This window comes from Nomascus leucogenys, chromosome 2 (assembly GCF_006542625.1).
Source record: "Nomascus leucogenys isolate Asia chromosome 2, Asia_NLE_v1, whole genome shotgun sequence".
In the NCBI taxonomy this organism is placed as follows: Eukaryota; Metazoa; Chordata; class Mammalia; order Primates; family Hylobatidae; genus Nomascus; species Nomascus leucogenys.
Window position 1 is genome coordinate 80,973,925 of NC_044382.1, and position 26,399 is coordinate 81,000,323.

General features: G+C 43.9%; 2 protein-coding genes across 3 annotated transcripts in view; both read right to left on the reverse strand.

The window, feature by feature from the left end:
* Positions 1-12,817: 12,817 nt before the first annotated feature.
* Positions 12,818-26,399, reverse strand: part of PRKCB (protein kinase C beta) — a 385,488-nt gene continuing 371,906 nt past the window's right edge. The window contains exon 17 of one of the 2 annotated variants that reach the window (XM_003261670.3): positions 12,818-13,468. In XM_003261670.3, the coding sequence (XP_003261718.1) occupies positions 13,316-13,468 (153 nt within the window). In that variant the 3' untranslated portion in view covers positions 12,818-13,315. Of the gene's footprint in view, positions 13,469-17,895; positions 18,900-26,399 lie in introns of those variants that run through there. The other variant, XM_004087390.3, reaches the window with a different exon arrangement.
* LOC115831472 (UPF0329 protein ECU05_1680/ECU11_0050-like) lies at positions 15,532-17,107 on the reverse strand. The gene is made up of 2 exons (XM_030799669.1): positions 16,397-17,107; positions 15,532-16,307 (listed from the first exon to the last, which is right to left on the reverse strand). The coding sequence occupies exons 1-2, from the start codon at positions 16,470-16,472 to the stop codon at positions 16,180-16,182; spliced, it is 204 nt and encodes a 67-aa protein (XP_030655529.1). The 5' UTR covers positions 16,473-17,107; the 3' UTR covers positions 15,532-16,179.

The window sequence follows — 26,399 nt, forward strand, 5'->3', positions numbered from 1 at the left end:
TACTTCAGGGGCAAGCACGGTGACTCAAGTTTGGCAAGTCTGATATTTATCCTCTGGGCTCAGATAATTAAGTTAGAGATAAATATTCAATCTGAGGCAATAAAACCCAGTCTCAGAACTTTTTTTGGAACTACTGAAAAAAATAAATTCTCCTTCCATGAGTATTACTAAGACTTGAGGATGGTGGTTGGAGATTCTGGGAGCCACCAAAGAAAATAAAGCCATGGTGAAAAAAATAGATGAAGGTGGAGAGTAACAGCTTTCTGATATTGTGTGAGTCCACAGATCCATTTGTACCTGAACCCAGAAAGACCTAAGGCCTCTTTAGTTACCTAAACAAATATACAACCATTTTTCCCTTTTAATTGCCTTAGTTTAAGGTGGGTTTTGTCACTTGTGACCCTAAGAAGGTCAAACATGTAGGGTTTTTTTTGTTGTTGTTGTTTGTTTTGTTTTGTTTTTCTTAGACGGAGTCTCATTCTGTTGCCCAGGCTGGAGTGCAGTGGTGCAATCTTGGCTCACTCTGTCTCCTGGTCCAAGCCATTCTAGTGCCTCAGCCTCCTAAGTAGCTGGGATTACAGGCGCATGACCTGTAAGACATTACCATGCCCGGCTAATTTTTTGTATTTTTAGTAGAGATGGGGTTTCACCATGTTGGCCAGGCTGCTCTCAAACTCCAAGCCTCAAGTAATCCACCCGCCTCGGCCTCCCAAAGTGCTGGGATTCCTGGCATGAGCTACCATGCCCGGCCCAACATGTAGGTTTGATTTAAGGCAGGTGTTGGATTCCAGGACAAAGCAAGGCAGAAGGACATCCCTTATGTTTGGAAGGGGTACATGGCCCTCTTGTTTCCAAGTGCAGAGTGTTTGAGGGCTGGAGCCTGTCGGTTGTCAGATAAATATCCTGGATGAGGCTCTATCCTAAACCTCAACTCTTTCATGCACTGCTTGGTCATGTGAACCCTTTGGAAACTCTTTGGAAGTTCACTCCATGGCCTAGTAAGAATCAGTCCCTGTTCCCACTTACTCCACTTTCCTTAGCAGAAGTGGTTCTGGAAGAAGCAAGCTCTTGAACATTTTAATATGAGGCTTGATCACACAAGATTTAGGGTCTGACAGACCTGCATTTAAGCCCTGGCTTGGCCACTTACCGGCCATGTGACCTCAGTCAAGTTATTTGGCATTTCTAAGACTCAGTGTTCTTATCTGCAAAATGAGTTTAATACTAACATTCAGCTCCTACAGTTTATGTGAGGCTGAAATAAACTGAACACTGGTCGGAACCTAGTAGTCACTCAATGAAAGATAGCAACTGTCATCAATATAAAGCTGTCAGTTTTGTCTGTAACTTAACTCAAAATCTCTCCCTTTGTTCTGTCCTCCCTTACTCACAAGCATTTTTGCAGTGGATATAGCCACAGGTACTTGATGTTCTCAATTGATTTATGTACAAACTGTAATTGTTAACAGCATAGACTCAGGAACTGGGCTGTTTAGATTCAAACTCTGCCTCGTTAGTGGCTGCGTAGTCTTAGGCAAATGGCTCCACCTCGTTGTGGCTCAGTTTCCACATAAAACGGGGATGACAAAAATAGTATCTGCCGGCCAGGCATGGTGGCTCATGCTTGTAATCCCAGCACTTTGGGAGGCTTAGGCAGGTGGATCACCTGTCAGGAGTTTGAGACCAGCCTGGCCAACATGATGAAACCTCGTCTCTACTAAAAATACAAAAACTAGCTGATTGTGGTGGTGGAAACCTGTAATCCCAGCTACTTGGGAGGCTGAGGCAGGAGAATTGCTTGAATTCAGGAGGCAGAGGTTGTAGTGGGCTGAAATTGTGCCATAGCACTCCAGCCTGGGCAACAAGAGCAAGACTCCGTCTTAAACAAACGAAAAACAAAAACAACAACAATAAAAAAGAAATAGTATCTGCCTCATTGGGATTAAGTAAATTAATATTTAATACTAAGTAAGCTAATATTAATGAATGACACAAGATAAGGATTAGTCATCATCTGTGTGTTTAATACTGTGTCACGTCAACCACATACATGTTGAGTGGCCAAGTACTAATTTCTCTTGAACACAAGCCACTCTGTGTGCACAATCAGGCTATGCTGGGTTCTGATTGCTTGGGTCCTGTTGTGGTCCTGCTAATCCCAACACCACTCAGCAGTACACAGCCTTATGAATTTTGGTGAAAACTCTGGCCATGCCGACATTCCACATTCTTTTTGTGTACACTTAATTCACAATAATTTTTTTTGCATTCAGAGTCTTGCTCCAATATCTGCTATTTTATCATAAGTAAATTACTTAACCTCGTTGAGCCTCAGTTTCCTCAACTGTAAAATGGCAAAACTCATAGTACCTACTTCATAAGTCATCATGAGGATTAATTGAGTTGCTATGGCAAAGCTCTGAGAATAGGTCTTGACATAGTGTAAGTGTGAAATTATTATCTTATAAGTGATAATGTTCAGCTAATATATCCTGCAAATGGGATGCTTCCAAATACCCTTAGAATTCTCTTAAAAGAGCTGAAAAATATGTTTCTTGATCTTGTACATTACAGGTTTCAAGCTTATAGCCTATCTGACAGACACGTCCAGTGGACATATTTTACTTGCACAGCCTCATTTCAAAAAATTAGAATCAGTGCCCCCATTTTTTGTTTAGAGACACGGTCTTACTATGTTGCCCAGGCTGGTCTCAAACTCCTGGGCTCAAGCAGTCTTTTCACTTCAGCCTCCTGAGTAGCTGGGATTACAGGTGTGCACGTTATGTGGTAGACAGCTTCAGACATGGCTCCCAATAGTCTACCTTGCCTATTTATGCCTGTTTAAGAAAAACTCAAAACGCCTGGCTAATGGCTCATATTTTAAAATCAGGACCTTTCATATAAAAATCTCTCTTTCTAGCTTCTCCTGAGGACTGGGAAGAGATGGCACCGTGGTACACATTCTTTCAGGCTGTCATTTGGAGTTGACACCGCGTGATTGCTCACTGTGGAGAGGACAGACACTGTCCAGGTCAGGTGCCTCCTGGTTTACCACACTCCCATTTTTCTACACCTGGGAATGTTTCAGGCACTTGCCTTACCTGCCTGGCTCCTGAAATAATGAAAATAATGGCTAACACATACACAGAGCATGCTATGATTCAGGCACTATCTCAATCCACCCCCACAACAAACCTAAGGGAGAAGTATTGTTATTGTCTCATTTTAAGGATGAGAGGACATAGAAGGGCTAAGGTTGTGCAGCTGGCAAATGGCAGAGCTGGGAGTTGCACACTCTGATTCCCAACTCTGGGCTCTTGCCCCTACTCTCTACTTTAGAGTAACCCCTTATTCCTACTTGGGTCAAGTTTTCTGCAGTTGTATGAATAAAAGGGGAACACGCTCCAGGGTGTCCATCTTCAGCTCTCATCATGTTGGCCAAGAGGGCTTAGTTGTGGATGCCAAAGGTCATGATTTAGGGAATTAGGTGCCTAATTTCCCAAATGCCCTCAACACTCCCAGACTCATCTCTGATGCACAAGGATAGTTCTACCCAGAATAGAAGCTCCTGTTGGAGGTCATTGAACTTAGAGTGAGGGTCTCTTCCTACATTGGAGTCTCCCCAACTCAGCCCCTGAGCGGCAGGACACAGAGAGAAAACCCATCTTCAGGAATTGGTACATTCTGCTTATTCCTAACAATCGTAGACACATCCCTTCCTAGATGACTGAAAACTATCCATTTTATTCAGTTTCTGATCATGCTATAATCGAATCAAAGTGACACATCCCTATACTGAAAGTGTTATACTCTTTCTATATATATGTATATATAGATAGATTATAGATAGATATAAATATATGTGTGTGTATACACATATATATGTATACACACACATATATATATATATGGAGAGAGAGAGAGAACCTCTGTCCCTTCCTGAAAAACATTTATAAAATCTTAACCATGGCCAGGATATTCCAATAAGCCCCCACACGCCCACCCTTGATCAAGAGCCTTGATTCATTCTTTTTTTTTTTTTTTTTTTTTGAGACAGAGTCTTTCTTTGTCCCCCAGGCTGGAGTGCAGTGGCGCGATCTCGGCTCACCGCAACCTCCACCTCCTGGGTTCACACCATTCTTCTGGCTCAGCCTCCCGAGTAGCTGGGACTACAGGCACCCACCAACACACCCGGCTAATTTTTTGTATTTTTAGTAGAGACGGGGTTTCACCGTGTTAGCCAGGATGGTCTCGATCTCCTGACCTCGTGATCCACCTGCCTCGGCCTCCCAAAGTGCTGGGATTACAGGCTTGAGCCACCGCACCCGGCCTCCTTGATTCATTCTTAAGAAATCCCTCCATTTTCTACAGAGCTCTTCTAGTGAAATCTTGTCAAGCTTTCCTTCCTGAAGTCTGTATTATAAAAACAAGACATCTTATTTTCCTTTTCCGGTTATGAAATTATATGATAATATTTGAAGATGTTTCAAAATACGACTCACCCCCTATTCCAAACCCTGAGTCTCACTGGTCTATGAGTGATTCTTGTAGATTTTTAAGAGAATGCCTTTCCCCAAATGGTAAGTTTTGAGATGATGCCTGACGACTGCTATCGAATGCTTAACATTTGAAAATAAATTCACAAAACACAGAAGATGAACAGATGGTCTGTGAGTTTTGTCCATTCTCTGTAGCTTTCCACCACTCTCTGCAGCAACAGACAAAAAGGAGTTTGAGCCAACCCCAGGTGGGTGTATTGCGAGGGAGAGGCGAGCTGTCCCCAGGCCTGCACCATACGAAGCATCCGTTGTCTTCGGGGGCCCCGCAGGAGGGCTGCATCCACAGAGACAGGGTCCTTGCTCTTTATTCCAGCTGGTGGGGACAGTGCCAATGGGAAAGGGGTTTAGAGGCATCAAGGTCCTCTTGCTGTCAGAGCGACCTTGGTATTGTCATCTCATCTAGTTTCCTGGGACAACTGGGAGTGAGGGTTCATCCCTGACTGCACTTGCCTGCTGGCACGGCAATACTCGGGAACTTGGTTTTGAAATCCCAGCTTGGTCAATTTCACAGCAGTTGGGTCACACGCTAGGCTACGAGCTGATCCATACCAGGTGTATCAGTTTCCTGGGGCTGTGGAAACAAATTACTACAAACTGAGTAGCCTTAAACGGCGACAGGTGTTCTCTCACAGTCCAGGAGGCCAGAAGTATGAAATCAAGGTGTTGGCAGAGCTGTGCTCTGCCTGGAGGGTCTACGGGAGAATGCATTCCTTGCTTCTTCCAGCTTCTGGTGACTGTCGCATCCTTTAGCATCTAGTGCCCGCATCTCCCTCTGCCTCATCTTCTCATTGCCTTCTCCTCCATGTGTCTATGTTATCTTCGTCTGCCTCTGCCTTATAAGGAAACTTGTGATGACATTTAGGGCCCACCCTGTTAACCCAGGGTCATCTATTCATCTCAAGATCCTCCATTCAATTACTTCTTGCAAAGACCTTCCTCCCCACCCCCAAAATAAGGTAAAATTTCCAAATTCCAGGGTTAGGACTTGATATCTTTGGGTGGTCGTTATTCAGCTTACTACTCCGGGCCTTACTCACCACTACAGATGCCCTAATCTTATCCTCCTTTCCCTCCCTTTCCGGCCAAGTCTCTTCCCTTAAAAAATGTCACACAAACCCTAGAGAAACAAAACTGGGATGTTTGAAAGAACCCTGGGTTTGGGGTTAGTAAAAACAAGATTGGCTGGATTTGTCAGAGGCAGTCACCTGCCTCTCTCTTTCTCTCTCTCTGTGTGTGTTTGTGTGTGCATGTGTTTCTACTCTCTCATCTCCTCAAGGATGGCAGTGGTCAAGGTAAGTGGCACCTCTGCCTCCTTGCTGCACTATTACAATGGCCTCCAATGATCTTCCTGCTCCTCCTCTTTCTCTAAAAACTATATTCTCTAATACAAATCAGATCGTGGCAACTCTTTGCTTAAAGTTTCTGTAGGGAGACAGGATAAAGGCCCTCCCAACACATTCACATCCTAATCGCTGAAACTGGTGAATATGCTCCTTACATGACAACGGGGACTTTGCAGATGTGTTAAGGATCTGAGATGGGGAGATTATCCTGGATGATCTAAGTGGTCCCAAGGTAATCAAGGGATGCAGAAAAGTCACAGATGGAAAAGGAGACATAGAGGTTGCAGAGATGCACTTTGAAGATGAACAGGGCCATGAGCTGAGGAAGCAGGCAGCCTCTAGAAGCTGGAAAAGGAAATGAAGCCAATTCTCCTCTGGAGTCTCCAGAAGGAACCAGCTCTGCTAATGCCTTGATTTTAGTCCAGTAAGGCTGCTTTTGGACTTCTCACCTCCAGAACAATAGGATAATATATTTGTGTTGTTTCAAGCTATGGAGCGTGTGACAATTTGTTACAGCAACAACAGGAAAGTAATACAGTCTTCAAGGGATTCTCACTGAACTTAGAACAAAGTCAAGCTTCTCAGCAGGGTCTACAAATGCTTACGTGATCAGACTGCTGACTTCCTCTTTGGAAGGAATCTTCTACCACTTGGTCCAATGTTTACCAGTCTTTAGCCACATGGTTCTACTTTCTGCTCCTTGACAGGCCAGCCCTCAGGTTCTGGCTCTTGACATTCCTTCAGTCTGGAATGCTTTTCTCTGGATCCTCATCTTTGAGCTCAAAATATCACCTTGTCAAGAAGGCCCTCCTTGGCCCCTTAGTTAAATAGTCAACAACCCAGCTATTTATTGACAACCCAGCAGGTCAAAACCCTGCTGTCTCCAATCACATTATTCACCATATTTAATATGCATCCCTCCTAAACATCAGCTGCATGAAAAAAGGGCCCGTGCTTTGTTCCCATCTGGAACAGTCATTCATTCTAAAGAGAGATTTGTAGAATGAATGAGTGAAATAGACCTTCCATGTCCTAAGATTTCTCTCCAAAGCCATGGGCTCCCTGCCATGGGTTCAGCCCCTGTGGTATATTAACAATAAGCAAATCACCCCCAATCCAGATTTGAGCCATGAGATGATAGAGGATGAGATTTGGAGGTCATTTCTGCTTGTTCCCCCTTAACATAATTTTCAGAGAGTCTTCCCTCTTAACATAATTTTCTAGTATTTCCTCTTTGCTCATCTATTTCCCTTGAAAGTCCTGTGCTGGGCTCTGCCCACTTACAGTTAGTAGGATTTCCTGAGGACGACCTTGGGGTCAAGTACCTTCAGGGGCTCATCAGCTAAAGTCTCCTTTTGATTTCTGCTGCTTAACTAGGGCAGAAATGTGAATCTGGTGCTGCTCATGTCTTAGGGAGTCAAGGAAACTCCTTTATTTTGAGAGCAAGGGCCCTTAAGTTGTGTGGGTTTAAGGAAATACTAATTTCTTCTCTGTTTATGAGAGGCCCAAATCATTATGTTTGAAAGAATCTCTTTCATCTGGATTAATTGTGTCAGTCTGATCATTCACACCAGCTAAGAAAGTCTCAGAGAAGGGATCATCACAGTCCCTGTTCCCCACCCCGACTTCACCTCTAGGGAGGAGGGTTGACCTGGCTGGTCAAGATTGAGCAAGTTTATTGGACACAGTGCTAAGACTCCCTCCCTTACTCCAGCCCATATTATGTGGTAGACAGCTTCAGACATGGCTCCCAGTAGTCTCCATCTTGCCTATTTATGCCTGTGTTTTTCCTCTGCTCTCCACACCACAACAATCAACACAGAAGACTTCTGTAACCAAACGTCTGGGAGATTTTCCCCATCAACAAGCAGTGGACGCCAGCTGTGTATCCTCCAATTCAATTCCTACCCTATCTACCTGGAAATAGCATTAGATCCCACAGAGTGAGGACTCAGTCCCCAAAACTGCCCCCTCCCCACCCACCAGATACCAGTCACAAATGCAGGCCCCTGGAACTTCTGATCGACCAGCTTCCAGTTGAGATTTCTATAATCCCCTCTTTGGGATTGATTAATTTGCCAGAATGGCTCACAAAACTCAGGAAAACATCTACATTCACTGGTTTATTATAGAAGATATTACAAACGATACAGAAGAGGATGTCTTGCACAGGGTGAGGTATGCAGGAAGGGGCGTGGAGCTTCTATGCCCTCTCCACTGGGAGGAATATGGAGCACCACTCTCCAGGAACCTCCATGTGGTCAGCTATCTGAAAGCTCACTCAACCCTATCCTTTTGTGTTTTTATGGAACCTTCATTATGTCAGCATTCCTTCCCCCTATGGGAACAGGGGACCATCTCTGGAATGAGGGTCGTGTGACCCACAATCAGAAAGCTGGGGGAAGATTAGAGTCCTGCCTGAAGGAGGGCAGAAGAAGGTCAGAGAGCTTCTATTTCCTGAGGTCTAAAGCACCCTACATTATAACAAGACTATAACAAGGGTTATGGGAGGTATGAGCCAGGAACTGTAGATGAAAACACACACACACACACACACACACACACATATTTAATACCATAATATCCTTGTGTAATTCCTTCCCCTTGAGTGTGGACTGGGCCTAATGACTTGCTTGTAATTAATAAAATACAGCAAAAAGGATATAATGTCACTTCTATGATTAGGTTACAGAAGAATGGGTCTTCCCTCTTACTGGTATTCTCATTATATTGCCTTCTTAGTGTGTATAATTTGATGAAGCAAGCTTCCACTTTGGCAAGACCCACATGGCAACAAACTGAGGGCAACTTCCTGTCAAGAGCCAGTGAGAAACTGAAGACCTCAGTCCAACAGCTCACAGGGAACTGAATTCTGGCAATGGCCATGTAAATGAGCTTAGATGTGGATTCTTCCCTAGCTGAAACTTCAGATAAGACCACAGCCCCAGCCAACACCTTAACTTTAGCTTATGTGAAATTCTGAAGACCCAGCTAAGCTTTGCCCAGACTCCTGACTCACAGAAAGTGCAGATAATAAATGTATGTTGTTTTAAGCTGCTAATTTTGGGGGTAATTTATTAACAGATAACTAATACAACCCCCATGATATCTAGGAGTTCTCTATGGAGTCCAACCACTTTAGGATTAGGATATTGGAATATGCTGTCAAATCTTCAAATCATAATAAATTTTTCATTTTCTAGGCATTGTCCTATATGCATTTATTTCTCTCTTGGATCTTGTGAGGAGGAGTCACTGGTTGACAACAAAACTAAATGTTCTTGCATCTCTTGTCCAAATACCGTTTTCATCTCACCCTGACATCTGCCCTGATTTTGGCAGGCCATATGCCAGGGAGACTAGCATTTATGGGAAAAAGTCGATAGTGGATGGAGTGTGGTTCACTCATTGGGCAAGTCCCCTAGAGCTAAAACTTTGTTGTGTTTGGAAATTGGGATTCCATTTTGGAGCCAACATTGCTTGTCTAGGAAGTAATGAGCAGCAGAATTCTGTGTAGGTCAATGCAGTCCCACATCAAAACAAGAAAGATATAGGGCCTGAGGTACAGGGCTTTAGGGCATTTATTTATTTTGCTTCTTTAACTGTTACTTTAGGTTAGGGGGTACATGTGCAGGTTTGTTATATAGGTAAACTTGTGTCGTGGGGATTTGTTGTACAGATTATTTAGTCACCCAGGTATTAAGCCTAGTACTCATTATTTTTCTTGATCCTCTCCCTCTTCCAACCCTCCACCACCTGATAGGCTCCAGTGTGTGTTGTTCCACTCTATGTGTCCATGTGTTCTCATCATTTAGCTCCCACTTATAAGTGAGAATGTGTGGTATTTGGTTTCTGTTCCTGTGTTAGTTTGCTGAGGATAATGGCCTCCAGCTCCATCTATGTCCCTGCAAAGGACATGACAAGTGGAACTGGACTGGGTATCCCAGATTTGGTTCCTATTTATCTTGCTTTGCATTTCTTCTTGATTTCACCAGCATCCGAGCTTGTATGTGAGGTTAAAGAAAGAACGTGGTGGCAGGAATAAGATCTGAGGATTTGAGAAATTTGTCCTCATGGGTTTGAAGTTCTTAAGTTGGCTGTGGTCATCCAATTGACAAGCCTAAACTTTGGTACCATGCCTTTATATGTTGAGATTGAAGAATCTGACTGTGGGAAAGTCCAGTCTACTCCCAGCAATTTATTTCCATCTGTTTTATTTCTTCAATGCTCCAGTCATCAGATAACCTTCCAGCTGACTGAAGATACACAAGCAAGTCCATCAGAGGCAAACTGGGAGGGCCAGGCCAGAAAAACCAGTATCGTGAGCTAAATAAGCGGTAGTTTTTATTAAGCCATTAGGTTGTGATGTGGTTTGTTACTCAGTGCCCGATAATTGACATAGACTTACACCATGTGTATGTTTCCTCCAACTCATCTTCTTGGTAGGTTTTGAGATCTTGAAGGCAAAGAACTATAACTCATCAGAAGGTCCAATTCAGGTCTTTGCCTTGGGTGGTGAGCTTGGCTATGAAACAATAGAGACTACTGTGGACCAATGCAATGCCAGGTGAACCACTCCTTTAATTGTTTATCAGTGTTGACCCATCTCTCATATATCATTAGCTTCAAGGATCTTTGGAGTAGCCCCAAATTCCCATCTACAGAGGATCTACCACTGTGGTTTCCTTCCTGGGCATACATCCCCTTTGTTCCAAGAACAACTTCCAGTTTTCTTTCAGAGAGCTCTTCTTCACCTATTCCCAGTTCCTGTGTTTTGGGTGGCACTCTATCCCTAGCTGCAGAGGTGCAGCTCATGTTATATATGATAGACATTCTGTAAGATGGTCCTTAAAGACCTCCACTTTCCAATAGTCTCACCTTGCATAATCCCTTGCCCTTGAGCATGGGCTGGACTTACTTGTAAGGAACAGAAAACAGAAACATGATAGGATGTCAATTCTGAGATTAGATTGCAAAAAGACTGTGGTTTCCAAACTGGGCACTCTCACTTGAATCATGTGCCCTAGGAGAAGCCAGCTACCATGTCCAGAGGCAGCCCTATGGAGGGACCTATGAAGTGAGGAATTGGGGTTGCCGACAACCATGTGAGTAAGCTTGGAAGTGAATCCCATCTTCCCCCAGTTGAACCTTCATGTGTGACTGCAACCCTGGGCAATAGCTTGGCCACATCCTCATGAGAGACTTTATACCACCTAAGCCATACGCAGATTCCTGATCCACAGACATGGAGAGGTCATAAATGTTTATTGCTTTAAAGTTTTGGGGTAACTTGTTACACAGTAATAGCTAACTAATACAACTTAGGTTTGGCCAATTAAAGCACCTCATCTGTCTCCCCTCTCCACCCACAGTGCTTGGCTCAAGAATGTACATGTGACCAGGCTGAGTCAACTGGAATAAACTACAATACTTTTATAGGAGCTCCCACTCTTTCTCACTGGACATGATCCTAGAAGGATGAGAGGCCAGGATTTCTGCAGCCATGTTGTCCCTACACGTGGGGAGTCCTGGACTATCTTATTGGTCTCTATAACACCAGTACCCAGAACTGTGCTTGGCTCAGAGTCAGGGCTCAATATTTATTAAATGAAAGATGGGTTTATATCTGGCAGAGGGGGAAAGTTTGAGAAGCTGGCATGGAATGAGGCGAAATAAGAGGCAGCAATGGTAACCTCTTCTATATAATACTGTCTTAAATGGAATGCATGTTCAAGCATCTGTAGAATCCCAGGTATTTTTGTTTTCTAAATGTGATGCCTAGAACACTGTTTCTTCCTGAAGTTTAAATGGGCTTCAGCCAACTTTAACTGGCAGACTTTCTAAAATTCTGCAAAGATTAGTGCACTAGGTAAGATCAATGGATTCACTGTATCTTTCCAATGCTCCATTTACTGAGGCTCTTTCAAGAAGGGAAGAGATGAATACACTCTGTAGGGAGCCATGATGTATGTAGCGTGAACACGTTTGCTCTTTTCTGCTACCCACTAGCCTTAGCAGCTACAAAGGCATGTGCTACAGATTGGATTACTATATCTTTCGAAAAGAAAATAGAAGCATGACTTCATTCAGAGAAGAAGGTATTAGATTGACACCCAGTGATTCAGTACTGTGCTACTCTGCTCTGAGAGAGTGCGGCTCCTTATCATGCCAGCAGGGTTTAGAAGCAGTCTCCCTTATTTCTCCCTCTTCTCTTGGGCCTCCATGGACAAGCTGTTGAAAAGAAAAATGGCTTATACTCCCCCCTCTTTTTTGGCAGGTGCTTAGCTAAATTAGGAGAATATAAGTCAAAGGTAAGTCGTTTTACAAATAGCAACACCCTCATGGACAACAAACAAAGGATTCTCTCTGCACTGACACCAGCCTCTTTCCTGACTTTTGTCATGGCTGGAATAAAATCTTACGTATCTTGTGCTTGATACATAAGCTTAATAAACACGAATCACATTGAGTGGATGGCTGCGCACATACCCTGATTAAGGGCACAAGAAAATATTAAGGTCCTCAAACCTGTGACTCACGAATGACAGAAGTTTCAACCTCAGGTGGCTATAGCAGCCAGGGAAGTGGATGGAGGGTATAGGACAATAGGGGATGGTGGAGACTGTGGCAAAATGAGAACATACACTGCTTTTAAAGGAGACAGCATTTCTCAGTTCTGTAGAATTATTTCCATGTGAAACATAGGCTCAGAGCTGCTAGTCTTTTGTTTCTTTTTTCAAGGGAATCTAAAAGTCCAGGAATTTATATAAAGTATCTTATTTTTTCATGTTCACAATGGTTTTAAGTAAAATTCCATGTGAGTAAAATTAAGCTTATCTAATGGCTACAAACTGGATCTTCAGTTTGTAACCTCTGTAACATAGTCTATTTAAGAAAAGACATATAAACAAGAGCTTGCATATATTAATTCAGTTTAATCATATCAATTCTTAAACAAAAAACTTCCTCCAAGAGACAATAGTTCACAGTAACTGCAAAGCTTACTCACAATTTTTAAAAATATCAGTCATGCTTAGCATTCAAAGAAGATATTATAGAATAACTGTAAAAACTTTTACCAGGAACATCAGCTTCTGACTTGAAAAATTACAAATACTGAAGCGTTTTGGTATCAGACACAGTAGTTTTGACATTGTCTGTTCATTTGATGAGTTTCTGGAAGTTTGGAAAATTGTACCTCTATAATTGGATAATGCAGTTATTCTAAACTAAACATTTTCAAATGTAGAAAACAAACTAGCAAGCTACACATACAAAGAAAAGCCCTCTAAGACAAGCTTTCCACATGTTGAATGCCAGCATGTGCACCGTGAATCCTGGAAGACTAGAATTGATACATACGCTTGGCCTGAAGTCTTACACCCCAGGCTCAACGATGGAGTTTGCATTCACCTACACATTAATGACAAACTCTGGGTTAGTATAAGAGAAGCCAGCAAATTCATTTTGGTCCAAGTTCATGATGAAAAGTTTATCAGTGGGTGTCAGTTCCACAGGCTGTCTGGTGAACTCTTTGTCGAAGTTGGAGGTGTCTCTCTTGTCTCTCTGCCAAATGGAAAGTAAACACATTAACACAGCATAAGAAGAAAGACACAGGACCAAGATACGCCAGTCGTTGGGTGGCTGATACCATCTCATGAGCAGAGTCAGAAAGAGCCCTGTGCTGAAAATTCTTAGCAGCTGCACTCCACGTACTAGCTTTCATTTCACATTGTACATTGGCTTGGGGATAGAAACGTGGTGGAAATTTTCTAAGAAAAGAAGTAAGTCATTGAATTTCAGTTAAGAATTGCCATAAAGTGGTGCGTGTGTGTGTGTGTGTGTGTGGTGCTGTATTTTCTTTGGCTTTAGGATGAATTGAATTGGAAGCTACTTATTGCCATGCTTACTTAATGTTATAGAAATAATCATTAGGTAGAGCGTCCTGGAGAAAACCATTCAGTAGCAGCCCAGGTGGCTAGAAGACCTCTTTCTTTGAAAAGGTGAACTGCTGCCCATCTACTCTGCCCCCAAGAAGGCAGAATGGCTATGTGGAAAAATCAGATCACTGCTTAATGAAAGGAATTGACCACTGTCAGCTTGAAAATCCACCCACAGTCTAGAATTGGGTCTTTATCAGGCAGAAGTTCTCTCCAAAGACATTTTTAGCATGTATCTAGTCAACAAACTGTAAGAGAGAAAGCCCAAAGCTTAAAGGAGGGTGTGTAAGGGGAGCCTTAAAACAAAATAAAACAAAACAAAAGAAACTCAAAGCAACTCGATTCTCCTAGTAAGTCTGGCATTTCTTTTTTTGTTCAGTAGGGAGGTGGAAAAGAAATTAACCCCAGTTTACTAGCAATTGCTTGGGGCAAATCTCACCAGGGAAGATCAGAATGTGGGCTAATAGAGGAATCTGTATGATGCTCCGACCTCTTCAGGGTCCTTGCAAGCCTCTTGTCTTTCCTCATCATCACCACACCCACCTGGGGCAGGTAGAGCTGGAGTCCTCACCTCCTACGTATGACATATGAGAGAACCAAGGCACAAGCAGGCAGGGTGGCTTGCCCAAGAATTCAGTGGGTTCCTGATTTTTACCTGACCACATCGCTGCTACGTAGGCCTCATCTCAGTCCCTCGGACTGGAGGGACAACCCGATGGCTGTTTTATTACAAGACAGCCAGGGAAGAAGGCCTTGGATTCCCTAGTGCCCTGCACATTCCCAGGCTGCAGCCGAAGTTGCCTCAGATTATAAAGGCCTGGGGGTCGGTAAGGATTCACTGACTCATTAGCGTTTGAGCCAAAACCACCCAGGCTTTAGGTTTAGCCCCCTAATGGGCACTAGCTGTTAAGGATCTCTCATTGCTGGGTTCACTCGCCTTTGCAAAACATCTTTTACAAGACTTACTTCTTTGTGGCTGCTCCCCTGAGATAGGTAAAATGTCCCTATGGAGTTCCCTCCTTACTCTTGCCATGTCTGTGTGAGGGTGTGGGAGTGAGGTGGACACGCTGGTCTCAGGAGTACACATGGGTATGTGTGGCTAGAGTGGAGCAGGCTAAGGTGCTGATGGAGCTGTTTCCTGGGTGGGGTCCATCTCTACCATGTCCCACCTGCCCTGTTTGTCTTGTCCTGCCTGCTGTTAGCCTGTGGGGTGCTATAGGAGTTTCCATCCCCCAGGCGCTCGGCGTGTTACTTCCGGTGTTCACAACAAAGCTCGAATGCCTCCTCTTTAATATTGTCTGTGCATCTCTCTCCCAATCCCCACAAGTCACACTTTAGCATCCTTTAATTATCTTGATTGCACTTACTGCTTTCAGAAATTGTCGTGTTTATTTATTATCTCTCGCCAAGAAACAATATCCTTGGAGAATTTCTTGGAGAGAAACAATAAACAGGGTCCTTATCTGCTTCTTCACTAGTGTATTTCCAGTGCCAAGAATAGTGCCTGGCACACAGTAGGTTGTTTGTCCAAGAATAGTGCCTGGCACACAGTAGGTTGTCTGTAATTATTTGTGGAATGAAGGAAGACTTGGGATATGCCTCTATCCTTTTTGCAATTTATAATTACCCCCGAGCCAGAAACTTTACTCTGAGGCAAAACAATGGAATTTATTCCCATTGATCCTAAAGGTCTCCCAAATGGCCACTGTCCCTTTTGAACCCCTGTATATACTGAACTGTGTTAGGGCCCCTAAAGGTCTGAGAACTCCAGGACAGTGTGTGAGCTAAAAGGCAGGTATATTTGGAGCTAGAAGACACAAAGCTGCCTTTTTTTAGGTCTCCCCTGGTCTCATCAACCCTATTTCGCTTTCCCTGCCTGTGGGAATCTTAGCAAAGATTCCCTTCTGACCAGCCCCACCTTGGAAAGCCCTGCCCCGTTTGTTGTGCTGGTGATGGCTAATGCTTCAGATAACCACATGATCCAGACAGGATTTGCTTTTATGGACTTTGTCCTGTGGGCAGATCCCCAGAGAAAATACTCCTGGATTTTACCGTAGAAGTTGGGAGAGAATGAGCCTCTCTGTTGAGATCATTTCTTTAAGGTTGATAGCATCTGAAGCCACGTGAGAACAGTAGCACTTATCCAAGGAGGGTTATTAATTCTACTGACCTCCCGTTAATCCCCCAAGAAGGCCCTTGTGGCTATGGCCCTGTCCTCTCTTCAAAAAGCTCTGTTTCTCAGTTTCTTCTGCACTGGAAATGTGGATAGAAAAGGAAGTGGTAGAAATTCTGACTTTCCATGGAAAGTTTCTCTAAAACAGACTTTGGCTTGAGTATCTATTTCTGCAAACTATTAAACTTTTTAAAAATAATGGCAAGAATTTGGAAAATGTTGAGTGCAGTATTTATACACACTATATTCCTTCCTTCCTTCTTTCCTTCCTTCTTTCCTTCCTTCCTTCCTTTCCTTCCTTCCTTTCCTTCCTTCCTCTTTCTTTCTCTTTCTTCTTTCTTTCTTTCTTTCTTTCTTTCTTTCTTTCTTTCTTCTTTCTTTCTTTCTTTCTTTCTTTCCTTCTTTCTTTCCTCTTTCTTTCCTTTCTTTCTCTCTCTTTCTTTCTCTTTCCAGCCATCCCACATTGTTTTCTAAAGTTGTCTCAGATCATTTGTCAATGGCCTAGTGTTTCTCCACGGTTTTTATCTTCCTAAGAGCATGTCCAAGCAAAATGGGATGGGATCCCTCATCTAGGATCATGATCCAACCACCAGATAAGGGCCTGTTTGTGGGCCTGGCTCAAAGATGCCTGTTGCCTTGCTACAGAGCAGAAAGCGCCCTGCACTGAGGATCAGGACACCCAGGTTTTTATCCCAGCTGACTGACTTTGGGCAAGTTCCTTCTTCTTTCCAGATGCCAGTTTCTCAACAATAAAGTGAGGGAGCTTTGCTCCAATTTCCCTCCTTCTCTTACTGCCTAAACTTGTCAGATAGAACTTCAAGTTTGCTTTACCTTAGGTCATGATTGCCACCACAGTGGGGACAGTAGGGACGGTCCCCAAGCCTGAAGCAAGAAGAGGACAGAGAAGGATGAACTGCAGGAGACTTTGCCTAAGCAGAAATCCAAACCCCATTTTTCCCTAAAGATGAGACATCTTACTTCAAGGACATTTGTCAAGTTGTTAAAGTTCCCTTGATGGTCTCTCAGAAGCCCTGGAACTTCTGGAAATCACTTGAACTGTGATAAGAATTCTCCTTAGAGCTGCCTGAGAATAGCAGGACATGGCAGGTGAGGAGGAGGAGTCACCTGCTGTCTTAATCTGCTCAGACAGAAATGAAATTTCTCCCACCCAAGGGTTTCCTTGGGCTTCAGGGAGCTCATAAAGCTGCTTACTAGAAAGAATATTTAGTCCGAGCTGGGAGGAGTGGTGATTTTGATAAGAAAATCAAAAGCCCCATTCATGTTCCCAGCTGGTCTCTAAACTTGACTTTGGGCTCCAGTATCCTCGTTGGCTCTGGCCAGGTCATCCCACCCCACTACAGGCCACCAGCAGCCCCTGAATGGGCCACAGCCCCCACCCCTCCGAGTGGCTGAACACTGGGGCCAAGATTAAAGCTCTGCAGTTAGTTCCTTTCTCCTGAGCTCCCTCCTCAGTTCCCACTTTGTAGTTTAGGTCCATGTTTTACAAAAAGATCAGTTTTCCTTGAAATAGTATTTCTTCTTCTTTTCTTTTTTTTTTTTTATTGTATCTCGATGCTAGAAGAAAAATGGCACATAACAGAGATCCAGATACAAACGAACATTTCCACAAACATCTTGCAAAACAACATCAAAGTGAGGAATACAACCATCTTTGTTTCAAGAAACGGTGTCTTTTTCAGAGCATTTAATTAGCTTTCTAAAGCCAGTAACAAACCTAGATTTGTAACAAATCCCATTCCCACAGGCCTGAGTCTGCTAAGCTCCACAGCCATCTTCTTGGTTAAATCAAAGCAGGTCGTCATTGTGGTTAATAACATTTGAACACATATTTTAAAGCATGTGTAACAATGTGAGTCACCTTTTTTCTTTTTTTTTTTTTTTGCATTTGAACAACAACAGAAACAAAACCCCAAAGCAAATAAAGTTTGAAATGTAATGTAAAACCAGGGCCCTTTGGGGGCCTTGCTAGAGTGACTGTGTTGTTTCAGGGAGTGGTGCCAAATGCCCTTTTCAAGTAGTTTGGGGATGAGGGTGAGCAAAGACATAAAGTATCAGAAACTACAACACTGAGGTAGCACCCAAGCTGGTTGCCCTTTGACCCCTTGAAGTGCTTTTAGATTGAGACCGTCTAAAAGCACATTCTTGGAATTTGAGAACTTTGATTATCTTAACTTTGAGTTGACAAAAATAACAAATAACATTTTATTTTGAGCACGTTCTTTTCAAGGTCTGGTGCCTCCAGAACAGGTGAAATAGAGGGATTCCTCTTAGGCAAAGCAACCATACACTTGGATACAAGCCAAGCTTCAGGCCCGGAAGTGGAAGAGTACTGCTAACATCCAATTGTCCACAGATTGGATGGTTGGGGGTGAATATGGCAGTGCAGAAAAAGAGGGAGAGAAAGCAGGCATTTTCTCTCCCCATTGGGTCTACTTAGCTGACATGCTGCGGAAAATAAATTGTAAGAGGACTTTGATAATGTGTTAATTATGCAGCTGCATTTTCCATAGGCCATCTGCATAATCCCATCTCATAGAGATGCTCCAAACTACCTGAGGACATTTGGGTTCTGAAACACTGTCACTCTAGTCTCATCAGAAAATCAAACATGGATGCAACTTGGCAATGAAAAACATAAAAATGTCACCACAATAGCCGTTGAGCTTGAATGACAGAAATGAAGGACGGAGATCTACACATCTACTTAGCTCTTGACTTCGGGTTTTAAAAATTCAGAGTTAACAAAGGAAAATCCTTCGAATTCTGATTGGTCAATATTCCTGATGACTTCCTGGTCGGGAGGTGTTAGGACTGGTGGATGGCGGGTGAAAAATCGGTCGAAGTTTTCAGCATTTCGCCCACACTATGAGAGGGGAAGAAAAGAACTTGTGGTGGGTGGGAAAAAAACAAAAACAAAAGCCAAAATAAAACAGAACCTAGCATAACTGGGTGTGCTTTTCTCCATTCCCTTCCCTTTCAGAAACTCAGAGAGCTTGTTTCAAATGATCAGAAATGAGAGCAACATAAAATGCAAAATTCTCATGACCTTTGGTGCACAACCTTGGGTTCCCGACTGTCAGCTTTTGTAGCTCATGAGCTGCTCCTGGTGTCCTTCTGGGCAGTCAGGAGATGGATGGCAAAGGCATGAGATGGTGGGGCCAGAGGCATGTGGCATGTCCCCCCAACCCCCCCCCCCGAGAAGTCAGCCAAGCTCATCTGTTGAAAAACATGGGACTAAGGCACCTGAGATGTTTCAGGTGGTGCAAAGATGCAAAGTAATGACTCATTTATACATCACCTGGGAGATCCCAGTATTTATAGCAGCAGACCCCTCAAAGTGCTGTCCTCCAGCTCTCAATCAGGAGCAGTGGATGTTTTCCAGCTCAACAGAATACAATTTATAAAATCCAGCCAATGGAGGAAGATCCCAATGAAAATCTGGGTTTGACGCTTGCAATGCCTGGGCAACCACGAGGCCCCTGGTTAGCTGGATCAGTCACTGACCATCAAATGCAAGGTGCCAGGAGGTGAATTCAGTCATTCCCTCTTCAATTAGGAAGGAGGGATGTGGGAGGAAATACAAACCATTGTTTGGTGAAGCAATCAGGTTCTAGAGAGAAAATCATTGCCATTTCTCGCCCATCCTGCTGGTCTTTCTATATTAAAAAGGCCCCTATGTGAAGCAGAGTTATAACACATATGTGTATGTACATGTCTGCACATGTGTGCATGCATGCATGAGTGCTCACACCTGTACATGCTAATTCCCACCTAATGAGAGAGGGCAAACCACTAGTTTGGGGTTCCTTGTTCTTTGCCAGCAAAACCCATTTGCGCAAAAGCTCTATGTGTTTCCAACACAGTATCTCTACGAGGTAACCACAACCTAATAGTATAATAGTAATAGGAGTAATGATAATTATGACTGCTGATATTTATTTTGCATTTGCTATATGCCAGTGCAAAATGCTCTTTACTGGAAAGTTCTTTACTTGCATTACCTTATTTAATCTTCCCAACGGCCCTATGAAGTGGGTATTATTATTATCTCCATTTTATAGATGAGGGAACTGAGACCAGGGTGATTATGTAATTTGTTCAAGGTCACGCAGCGAACCAATAGCAGAGCAAGATGAACCAGGTCCATCTGACATCAGAGCCCAAGTTCCTGGCTCCATTTTTACAAGTACAGTGGCTGGGCACAGTGGCTCACGCCTGTAATCCCAGCACTTTGGGAGGAGAAGGCAGGTGGATCACAAAGTCAGGAGATCGAGACCATCCTAGCCAACATGGTGAAACCCCATCTCTACTAAAAATACAAAAATTAGCCGGGCATGGTGATGAGCACCTGTAGTCCCAGATACTCAGGAGGCGGAAGCAGGAGAATCGCTTGAACCTGGGAGGCGGAGGTTGCAGTCGGCTGAGATCACGCCACTGCACTCCAGCCTGGGTGACACAGCGAGACTCTCTCTCAAAATAAATAAATAAATAAATAAATAAATAAACAAACAAACAAACTAGTATGGTGGCAGCCTGGTGGCTGATTGACTAATGAAGTGGAGAAGGGGCCGGCGGGAAGACAAGGATGGGGATGATGAAGTCTATGGTTTGAATGACAGAGACTGTGGTTGTACGAACTGAGACAGAGAAAGTGGGAAAACTGAGAAAGATGATTAATTCCATTTTGGATAATGACTTTGAGAGGCCAATGAGAGTCCTGGTGATGACCAGAGGGAGTCAGAAGCACAGGTTCTGGGCCAGGTGTGGTGGTTCACACCTGTAATCCCAACACTTTGGGAGGCTGAGGTGGGCAGATCACCTGAGGTCATGAGTTTGAGACCAGCCTAACCAACGTGGCAAAACCCTGTCTTTAAAAAATTAGCTGAGCATGGTGGTGCATGCCTGTAGTCCCAGCTACTCAGGAAACTGAGGTGAGAGAATTGCTTGAGCCCATGAGGTAGAGGTTGCAGTGAGCAGAGATTGTACCACTGCACTCCAGCCTGGGCAGTGATTGAGACCTTGACTCAAAAAAGGAAAAAACAAAAAAACAAACAAAAAAAGCACAGGAGGAGAGAGGTCTTGAAAAACGTTTTTTTTTTTTTTGTTTTTTTTTTTTTTTTTTTTTAAAGCACAGAATATGGGGAGTGGAAAGAGATAACAAGAGTAATAAAAACCAGTGAGCACTTTCAATGAAACAGACATTTGCCAAGTGTTTTTGCATATATGACCTTTCTCATTCATGTAACAACTCTGTGAAATAGGTGTTTTATTTCCATTTGCCCATGATAAAAATGCTCCTTAAAGTGTCTTAGGAGTGCAGGAGGAGAACCAGGAGAGAACAGTATCAGCCAAGCTAAGGACTGAGAGAAACCTCAGGTGAAGGGCATTGGTATAACTAAAATATCTTTAAGAGGTCAAATAGGAGAGTTGCCGAAAAAGGATCATTGCAATTGGCAACTGGGGCAATACTGACGAGAAATGGAGGGCTGCCACTGAACTTCAGTTGCTGGAGGAGTGAAGGTACATTGAGAAAGTCAAGAGGTGCACGCTCTTCTTCAAAGCCTTTTTGTTGAGGGAAGCAGAAGTATTTGCTGTGCATGCGAGGGACTTAGGTCTCCAAGAGCCTCTGCCTCCTGCTCACTTCTTATCTGAGTAAAAGTGAGTCTGGGGCCGGCGTGGTGGCTCATGCCTGTAATCCTTGAACTTTGGGAGGCCGAGGCAGGTGGATCACCTGAGGTCAGGAGTTCGAGACCAGCCTGGCCAACATGGTGAAATCCCATCTCTACTAAAAATGCAAAAAATTAGCCAGGCGTAGTGTCAGGCGCCTGTAATCCCAGCTACTCGGGAGGCTGAGGCAGGAGAATCACTTGAACCCAGGAGGCAGGGGTTGCAGTGAGCTGAGATGGCACCATTGCACTCCAGCCTGGGCAACAAGAGGGAAACTCCATCGCAAAAAAAAAAAAAAAAAAAAAACAAAAGTGAGTCTGTAGACTGAATTCAAACCCCGGCATTATGCTGCCCACTATCTGTGCAACTCTGGGCAAGTTCCTTAAAGTCTCAGTTTCCTCTTTTGTAAAATGGGAGCAATTTTAATTCCTATCACATTGGGGTTGTGATATGAGGATAAAATGAGAGAATGCAAGTAACAGGTACTGAGTATGTGATCAATGCATCATGGCTCCAAGTATTATTTAGTTCCCATTTTCTACTCCAAATCCCTACAGACAGACAGCATATGTTTCCTATAATAGGGCATTTGCATGGTGTTTAAGTTTTAAATACTAAGGAAACAGTCTTGAATTTTTAAAAGACTCTTGTCAGACTTAAGGAAACCTATTTGTCATTCCAAGCTAAATTGTTTCTGCTGTTTTTGTTATCTTGGCTTCAGGTCTCAGAAAATGAGAACCCTCTGACACAGCATGAAGACCTGGGGTCTGTTCTGCTGGCCAGTGGAGGGAAACTCCCACAGAAGGATGACCCCTCAGGGTAAACTCACTGTGGTTAGGACTGTTGTCCAGATTCATTCATTTGTTTATTCATTTGCTCATTCAAGACGGATTTATTGAGCACCTACTACGTGCCAGGCTCTGTGCTAGTAGAAAATGATACAAAATCCATGCTTCATGGAATTTATATTTTACTGGGGAAGAGAAGCAACAAACAAGACTGTAACTGTAAATGTGAATATATATTTTAGTGCCAGAGGGAGATAAGTGATGTTAAGAAAAATAAAGCCAAGGCTGGGTGGGGTAGCTGAAGCCTGTAATCCCAGCACTTTGGGAGGCCAAGGATGGTGGATCACTTGAGCTCAGGAATTCATGACCAGCCTGGGCAACACGGTGAAACCCCGTCTCTACCAAAAATACAAACATTAGCTGGGTGTGGTGGTGCACACCTGTGGTCCCAGCTACTCAGGAGAGCTGTGGTGAGGGGATCACTTGAGCCCAGGAGGCAGACGTTGCAGTGAGCAGAGATCAAGCCACTGCACTCCAGCCTGGGCGACGGAGTGAGACTCTGCCTCAAAAAAAAAAAAAAAAAAAAAAAAAAAAGGAAAGAAAAAAAAGAAAGGCCAGGGGATGGAGTGAGAGTGATGCCATTTTCAGCTTGGAGGAAATGGCCTTTGAGCAAGACCTCAGTGAAGTGAGAGAGGGTGCCCTTTGAATGTCGGGAGGAAAGGCATGCTAGGCAGAGGGAGCTGCAAGTGCAAAGGCCCTGAGACAGAGCTCACCTGGCACAGTCACCAAGCAGCAATGAGGTAAGTATGGCCAGAGCAGAGTGACCAAGGGGCCACAGAGTGGGCCACGAGCCAGAGCAGGGTCCTTGATGGCCATGTAAGGACAGTGGATTTTCATCTCAGCTCGATGAGAAACTGCTGGAGAATGTTGAGCCCTGAATGATATGATGATGTATGTTTTGTTTTTATAGTATTTCACTGTTTTAGAGACATGGTCTTGCTCTGTTGCCCACGCTTGAGTCAGAGGCACGATCATAGCTCACTGCAGCCTCAAACTCCTGGGCTCAAGCGATCCTCCCACTTTAGCCTCATGAGTAGCTAGGACTACAGGTGTGCACCACCACGCAGGACTAATTTTTTTTTTGTAGACACGGGGTGTGTGTGTGTGTGGGGGTCTTGCTATGTTGCCCAGGCTGGTCTCGCACTCCTATCCTCAAGTGATCCTCCCACCTCAGCCTCCCAAAGTGCTGGAATTCCAGGTGTGAGCCACCAAGACTGGCCCTGACTAACATTTAAACAGGATCACTGGTGTGGTGTACAAGGATAGATTAAATGAGCGGGGGACAATAGTGGAAACAGTGCAACCAGTGAGGAGGTGGTTACGATAATCCAGGTAAGAATGATGGGGGCTTGAAGGAAGGTGATTGGTGGGGGGATGGAAAGATGCATTCAGATGTGGGGTATGTTCTGAATTCAGAGTTGACAAGATTTGCTGATGGATTGGGTGTGGGGTATGAGAGGAAGAGAGGCATTGTTGGTGATCCTGGCATTTTTGGCCCGAGCTATTTAGTAAGAGAAGAACATGAGGAGTAGAGCCTATCTGAGGGGAGAAATTTAGTACTTGCTTTCCTTTTTGATAAGTTCAAAATTCCAGGGGACATGTGAAGGAGTCCCCTCAGCTGCAGTGTGGGGATTGCAGAGGTTTGGGGAGCTAGATTGGTGGCCGTGGCATGCGGGAGAGACTGCTGCAGTCATCCACAGGAGAGGAATGGTGGCTAGGACTGTAGAAAAGGGAGGTGGAGCAGACAACAGAGAGGTGATGGTGGCAGGGACTGCTGGTATGGCATCCTGGTGTGGCTATAAGGCAGACCTGTGCGTGTTTCTGTTTGGCCTGGGTGTTGGAACCCAAGCCAGCCAGTGTAGGAGGCATATTAGCTGAGACACGGAGCATCTTCAGGGACCATTTTTCTTTAAAAACCATCAATTTCCCATCCACAACAGAAGGCTGTTGCTTCGCCTGGGCCTCCCCAGAGGCTGTGATGGGAGACAGTGAAACAGCTTCTGGCAGCTTCACAACCTCCCCCTCCCTCTCCCCCCTCCCTCCTGCCTCAGAGAACAATGAAATCTTTAAGTGAGATAGCACAGAGAAGATGCAAGAACAGGGGTTAACCAAGGGGGTGAGATACAGAGGGAGCGTGATTTCCCTGCTAATCAGCAGCTTACAGGGCTGGCAGATCACAGCCTCCCTGTTAAGTGTTTCTGTGTTTTTCAAATGGAGCTGTCACTGACCATTAGCTTCAGGGGCGCTCCCTAAATGGAGACGTCAGCCCTTGGGAGGCACAGCCCAGATCAGTTTCCTGCCTGCTGTGTCCTTGAAGTATGGGCAGCTCAGTGGCTGGGATCTAATTAAAAACGCACCATGGATTGCACCTGCCTCTCTGGCTTGTCTTGGGTGAACACTTCAGCCTCACTCAGCTTAAAAAAAAAAAAGAAAATCCGACCCCCTTGTCATCAGGGTACATCAAGGGGGCTCCTGGAACAGGAATGGGGGCCAGAAACCAACTGGGTTATTTAAACCACAAGCACCTCTTTCAGGATTAAGGAGAGGAGTAAGAAGGTTGATTTGTTGAATTACGCTCCTGAATTTAAGAATCTAGACAGTTTGAAAAGCTTATCTGTGACCTGTTACACGTAAGCGCTTTTTCTTTTTCTCTTCTCTTTTAATTTCTGTTTCATTGAGTTAATAACAGAGTCTTGCTCTTGAATGTGGAGTTGTCTTGGTCACCACTGCCACAGGGATCTCATTTTTGTTTTGTTTTGTTTTGTTTTTTGAGACAAGGTCTTGCTCTCTTTCCCAGGTTGGGGTGCAGTGGCGTGATCATAGCTCACTGCCACCTTGAATTCCAAGGCTCAAGGGATCCTCTTGCCTTGGCCTTGTGAGTAGCTTGGGACCACAGCTGTGCACCACCATGGCCAGCTAAAGGGATCTTTTAAAGATGCTAACTGGAGTATGCCATTTCCCTGCCCTTATCTGCAATAGCTCCCCATTGCCCAAAGCCCACACTCTTTAGCATGGCTGAAGGGGCCATTTAGGACCTGTTTCTGGACACTTGGTCAATGGCCCCTTCCCTGCCCATGTCCCCCACCCCCTGAGACACCCTCCAGCCATACTGAAGTATTTCCAGTTCCCGGAACACTCATGAACTCTTGGAGGTGACTCCAAGCCCTTGCACAGGCTGTCTCCTCTGCCAGGAACACTTGCCTTCCACTCCTTCCCCATTCATCCAGCTATCTCCAGTGCATCCTTTCTGTCTCCAGAGCAGTGTCACTTCCTCCACGAGGTTTTTCCTGACCTCTCCTCTATACTCCTGGATTTATCCCATCAGAATACAGGGTGTTCATCAAATAATCGCTAGAGAAAAAAAAAATTGGGAATCTACTATGGACCAATAGGGAAAACAGTTAAATAAATAATGATACATCTATTTGATGTATTACAATGCAAAATACTCTTAAAAATTAAAAGAAGATGTAGAAGAATATTAAATGACATAGTTATATAATTACTAACAGTGTGTACAGTATCTTCCCATTCTATAAATTATATACACAAATGTATATGTAATATCTGTACACATTTTATACACAGGGTTATGGAAATTAGAAGAATTACAGATGGTTTTAATTTTTTCCTTTTCCCCTTTATGCTTGATTTTTTTTAAAATTTACATAACAATCAGGTATTGTTATTATTATTTTGTAATAAGAAAAGAAACTGTGAAAGCTATTTTGAATAAGAGAGCAATTATCATAGAAGAAATTGAAAAATAGAAATAAAGAGAATGGGAGTATTTGGGTAAATTGTTAAGGTTAGCCTGATGCTACTTTAACATGCTTCATCTTAGTAAA

Excerpts from the sequence above, each read along its gene's own strand:
- LOC115831472 (XM_030799669.1), bottom strand. The coding sequence starts at position 16,472 with ATGGCTGGAAAGAGAAAGAAAGAGAGAGAAAGAAAGGAAAGAAAGAGG. Across the intron at positions 16,308-16,396 it reads AAGGAAAGAAAGAAAGAAAG|AAGGAAGGAAGGAAGGAAAG; the intron begins AAAGAAAGAAGA and ends AGGAAGGAAGGA.